Here is a 6,387-nt window from a genome sequence, read left to right on the forward strand (position 1 = left end):
TCTCTCACACACATACACACTCTCTCTCACACACACACACACTCTCTCTCACTCTCTCACACACATACACACTCTCTCTCACACACACACACACTCTCTCTCACTCTCTCACACACATACACACTCTCTCTCACACACACACACACTCTCTCTCACTCTCTCACACACATACACACTCTCTCTCACACACACACACACTCTCTCTCACTCTCTCACACACATACACACTCTCTCTCACACACACACACACTCTCTCTCACTCTCTCACACACATACACACTCTCTCTCACACACACACACACTCTCTCTCACTCTCTCACACACATACACACTCTCTCTCACACACACACACACTCTCTCTCACTCTCTCACACACATACACACTCTCTCTCACACACACACACACTCTCTCTCACTCTCTCACACACATACACACTCTCTCTCACACACACACACACTCTCTCTCACTCTCTCACACACATACACACTCTCTCTCACACACACACACACTCTCTCTCACTCTCTCACACACATACACACTCTCTCTCACACACACACACACTCTCTCTCACTCTCTCACACACATACACACTCTCTCTCACACACACACACACTCTCTCTCACTCTCTCACACACATACACACTCTCTCTCACACACACACACACTCTCTCTCACTCTCTCACACACATACACACTCTCTCTCACACACACACACACTCTCTCTCACTCTCTCACACACATACACACTCTCTCTCACACACACACACACTCTCTCTCACTCTCTCACACACATACACACTCTCTCTCACACACACACACACTCTCTCTCACTCTCTCACACACATACACACTCTCTCTCACACACACACACACTCTCTCTCACTCTCTCACACACATACACACTCTCTCTCACACACACACACACTCTCTCTCACTCTCTCACACACATACACACTCTCTCTCACACACACACACACTCTCTCTCACTCTCTCACACACATACACACTCTCTCTCACACACACACACACTCTCTCTCACTCTCTCACACACATACACACTCTCTCTCACACACACACACACTCTCTCTCACTCTCTCACACACATACACACTCTCTCTCACACACACACACACTCTCTCTCACTCTCTCACACACATACACACTCTCTCTCACACACACACACACTCTCTCTCACTCTCTCACACACATACACACTCTCTCTCACACACACACACACTCTCTCTCACTCTCTCACACACATACACACTCTCTCTCACACACACACACACTCTCTCTCACTCTCTCACACACATACACACTCTCTCTCACACACACACACACTCTCTCTCACTCTCTCACACACATACACACTCTCTCTCACACACACACACACTCTCTCTCACTCTCTCACACACATACACACTCTCTCTCACACACACACACACTCTCTCTCACTCTCTCACACACATACACACTCTCTCTCACACACACACACACTCTCTCTCACTCTCTCACACACATACACACTCTCTCTCACACACACACACACTCTCTCTCACTCTCTCACACACATACACACTCTCTCTCACACACACACACACTCTCTCTCACTCTCTCACACACATACACACTCTCTCTCACACACACACACACTCTCTCTCACTCTCTCACACACATACACACTCTCTCTCACACACACACACACTCTCTCTCACACACACACACACACACACTCTCACACACACACACACTCACACACACACACACACACACACACAGCGGTCAGACCTGGAGCTTGTTAAGGACACGACTGACACCTACATATAAAATGAAGGAATACTTTCTCAATGTCGCAATTCAAACATAATAACTCACTTATTGCATGGGCAAATGAGTAGACATATTTCAAATGATTTAACTTATGTTTTAAAAGAAAATAAACTTTTAGTTTAAATTGGACAGGCTACTATAATTTATGTTTGATATCAAATATAAATAACAGTAACACTGAAGTGCTGCTGTCTGCGCATGCGCGATGGGAAGGGCCTTGCTGACGTCACCGCTCAACGCTCATTGGCTAAGGACGATGATCATTCATTTTTTAATCAGATATAGACGTAAACAGTTCATTTTGTTCATTACACCCCGAAATTACAAAGAGGTTAGGGTGGGAGGTTTCTAGATTTATAAATGGCAAAGTGTTGTGTAACTTGCTGTTACTATATCAACGTAATATTTGGATTTTTCAACATTTTGGCTTTTTGAATATTTTAGTTACTTTCTGAACCAAGAAGCTGTAAAATGAGGCTTGCATGATCAATCTCTTGATTATAGGCTACTTAAGTTTCATATTCATCATTATATATTCAGCAATCAGAAACCTCTTTTTTCACATTTTAATGATATTACAGGAAATTCAACTAAAGAATATAGATTATAGATATAGATACTGATGAGTTTAATTATAAATACATCTAATTACTTGTTTGTGTAAAAGCAGTGGTACTGTGCTGTGAGCGGAGTGGGCGTGGCTTCCGCGGCCGGCCACGCCTCCTGTATAAAAGCGCATGCGCAGCGGCTCATGTGCAGAGCGAGCAGCTGGAGAGCAGCGCTTCTGTCGAGCTGAAGATCCAGCGATATTTGCGTCCAGCAGCAGCGGGATAAACGCGTGTGTGCGGGTCTGCTGATGAGCTCGCAGGTGAGATTCTCTCTCAAGCTGATGCATGTGCTGCTGTTGTTGGCAGCTGAAACAGCTCTGTGATCGCGTGTTTGACAGCAGTGTGTTTAACGCTCAGTGTGATGGGTTTGATCATTCTCAACGCTGCTCGGTCAGTTTGAGTCACTCCTTCTAAGAGTCAAAGGTCAGGTTCCGTCATGCATCGCTTTCTCTCACTCACTCACATCTCCACAGAGCCTGTTCCAGCACTGCTACCATCATCCCAAACTTGCTGCTGGCTCCAGATGCACGCTCAGATCATTACTGAAGAGCTCTGCTTCGTTTTTAAAGCGTGTCATGTGTCTCACATATTGCTTATGAAGAGCCTGCATGCAAAAACAAATTAATATGTAACCCTGGAGCACAAAAGCAGTCATAAGGGTGTGAAATTGAGATTTATGCATCAGCTGAAAGCTGAATAAATAATCTTTCCATTGATGTATGGTTTGTTAGGAGAGGACAATATTTGAAAATCTGGAATCTGAGGGTGCAAAAAAATCTAAATATTGAGAAAATCATCTTTAAAGTTGTTCAAATGAAGTTCTTAGCAATGCATATTACTAATCAAACATTAAGTTTTGATATATTTACGGTAGGACATTTACAAAATATCTTCATGGAACATGATCTTTACTTAATATCCTAATGATTTTTAGCATAAAAGAGAAATGTATAATTGTGACCCATACAATGTATTGTTGGCTATTGCTACAAATATCCCCCAGCGACTCAACACTGCTTCTGTGCTGCAGGGACACATATATGAGGGCAATTCCTCAGACATGCACAGTGTTTGAGCTCATTGAGCCAAGTCACATTTATTTCTACAGAGCTTCATACAATACAGTTTGTTTCAAAACAGCTTCATATTAGTAAACGGGGGGAAAACAGTGTTAATGTTGCAAAGTTCATCAGTTATAAAACAAATTCAGTTTCAGCTGTAAAGCAGCTCTACAGAAGACAATAGAGTCTCTATCCTTGAGAATAGAGTATTCGGATCAATTCAGTTCAACACTGAGTTAAAGCATCATCACGAACGCTCAATTCCACCTATCAGTGTGTGCATCTTTGTGTTTAGCTGGCGAAAAGGGGCTGTTAAAATGTATTTGTCTTTGATTCATTCATTCAAGAGATTCGTTCAAAAACACTGATTCATCCAGTAATGAAACAAGTACATCTTGAGTGAGTCATTGATTCATTCATTCAAGAGATTCGTTCAAAAATGCTGATTCATCCAGTAATGAAACGAGTACATCTTGAGTGAGTCATTGATTCATTCATTCAAGAGATTCGTTCAAAAACTGTCACTTTTGATCAATTTAATGCGTCCTTGATGGATGAAAGTATGAATTTCTTACAAATCTTGCTGAACAGCAGTGTATGTGGGAGATGTTGGTTCAGTGAGTGACGGGAAATAAACGGATGACACTGAAACACAAACCTGAGACTCTCCTCTGTGATCTTCGTCTTTTATTAGGTGATCTGTTATTCTTCTCTGCGCAGGATGTTTAGACGCTCTCCTGCTGAAATATCACTGGCAGCGCTGACTGTTTAAAACCCGCTTTCTTCATGTTTTCTATCTTATGGAGCGTGTAGGATTCTGATCAGCGTAGAGCTTTCAAACCTGTGTTTCATGCTGGTGTCACTATTACACAACATTTAATTCAGTGTCTTAATGAGCTGCTCTGATGTAGTGGTGAGGAGTTACTGAAAACACATGAGCAATAACTTTATTTTAGACAGAAGGTGAAGCACAAACCTGAGACTCTCCTCTGTGATCTTCGTCTTTTATTAGGTGATCTGTTATTCTTCTCTGCGCAGGATGTTTAGACGCTCTCCTGCTGAAATATCACTGGCAGCGCTGACCGTTTAAAACCCGCTTTCTTCATGTTTTCTATCTTATGGAGCGTGTAGGATTCTGATCAGCGTAGAGCTTTCAAACCTGTGTTTCATGCTGGTGTCACTATTACACAACATTTAATTCAGTGTCTTAATGAGCTGCTCTGATGTAGTGGTGAGGAGTTACTGAAACTCTGGGAGCGTGTGGGAAATCCAGTGAGCGCTTCTGAAAGCCTGCCTGGGCTTGTCCTTGGCCTGTTTGAGTGCTTTCTGTAGAGTTTAGACTTTGAACAGCCCGTGTGAGAAGAAGCCTCGGGAACACTGACGTTTCAGAAACCCAGACCCATAACATCAGTTCAGAGCCGGGAAAACATTCCCGTCACTCTTAACAGTAGAGTATGATGCTTGCAACACCAGGGTCATGGGTTCGATTCTCAAGGAATGCAAATAAACTTGAACTGATCGCATGTAAATCATATTATCATGCAGCCCTATCTGAACTGAAGCAACACTGACCTGACTTGATCTGAGTAGTGACACTGCTTTACAGCACAATCTGACCTGAGTTTCCATCATTGATTCTGTTATTGACTCGATTTAACAATAAAGCAGATGAGGTGAGCAATAAAGCTCAGTCACTAAAGTCTCTCCGTGAGCCTAGATAAGTGTGTTGGCCCTTCGCTCACAGTGTGGTGATGATCTGACCGCGAGTCTTTGAAGCCGAAGCAGTGGAAAGTTTGTGTGCGTCTGCACTGTACGAGCCTCATGCACGCCCCTGCGCACTTTCACTATGACCGTGATCAGATCGGTGGTCGCGCTGACTCTTGTGTAATTGGTCATTAGTGAAATGAAAGGCTTGTACATTTTTATTCAGTTGGGAGATTTTGGGATTATCCCATGATGGATGAAGCTGCTGACGTTGTCTTGTTTGTAATGTGTTGGTGGTTATGCAATGTGTTTCAGTTTTTGGCTTATGGATGAGGGAATCTCAATCCTCTTTAGCGTCCCACGCTCCACTTTGCTTAATTTCACCTGCTGTCCGGCCTTTAGTAGAACGCCATCAGAGCTCGAGTCAGTGATCAGTTCAGTGCGCTTACGAGAGTCAGATGGATGTTCACTTCATCTGTTTGCGTTGGGAGCGAATGAGTCACGTTTATTTGGCATTGGTTGGACGGGATTTCTGGATCCCAGCACGCTTTGCATGGAGAGAGTCCGTGTTGAGATGCTGGAGAGCTGATGGTTTGGGGGTTTCCAGTGTGGTGAAGAGTGAAGCTGTGTTTGAGGACACTTCACCATAGGGCTTCCTGCATGTTGTTGTGCTCCGAAAGCAGTTACCGTGCAAACGCCTGTGCGGTAAGAAACATATGCGCTCGATGCAAGAGACTGCTTTGAGTTTGTTTTATTGTACGACACTTGCAGAATGATTTCTGCGTCCTTCTCAAACGCAGAGCGATTTGATCTTTCAGTTCTAGCAGAGACTCTGCTGATGATGTGCATGCATTGAGAGTAACTGTGTGTGTTGTGTTCTGTGCAGCTGAGCGTGTGTAGCGTGTGCCGTGATGACTGACGTGATGATCAGCGCTACACCAATGGACGACATGATGCTCAGTCCCAGCAAAGACCGCCTGACCTTCCAGGTAACATCTGCTCTCTCGTCTGCTGCTGTCGTCTGCTGCTGTCGTCTGCTGCTGTCGTCTGCTCCCTCGTCTGCTCCCTCGTCTGCTCTCCCGTCTCCTCTCGTCTGCTGCTGTCGTCTGCTGCTGTCGTCTGCTGCTGTCGTCTGCTCCCTCGTCTGCTCCCTCGTCTGCTCTCCCGTCTCCTCTCGTCTGCT

The 6,387-nt window shown here is 44.3% G+C and overlaps 1 protein-coding gene across 3 annotated transcripts in view; it reads left to right on the forward strand.

The window, feature by feature from the left end:
* The first annotated feature begins 2,591 nt into the window (after positions 1-2,591).
* The window catches only part of LOC107568035 (protein LBH-like), a 20,310-nt gene continuing 16,514 nt past the window's right edge, over positions 2,592-6,387 (forward strand). For all 3 annotated transcript variants that reach the window (XM_016253871.1, XM_016253870.1, XM_016253872.1), the window contains exons 1-2: positions 2,592-2,699; positions 6,091-6,193. In XM_016253871.1, coding sequence (XP_016109357.1) covers positions 6,116-6,193 — 78 coding nt within the window. In that variant the 5' untranslated portion in view covers positions 2,592-2,699; positions 6,091-6,115. The remainder of the gene's footprint in view (positions 2,700-6,090; positions 6,194-6,387) is intronic.

Source organism: Sinocyclocheilus grahami, unplaced genomic scaffold (assembly GCF_001515645.1).
Source record: "Sinocyclocheilus grahami isolate Dianchi unplaced genomic scaffold, SAMN03320097.WGS_v1.1 scaffold1208.1, whole genome shotgun sequence".
NCBI lineage: Eukaryota > Metazoa > Chordata > Actinopteri > Cypriniformes > Cyprinidae > Sinocyclocheilus > Sinocyclocheilus grahami.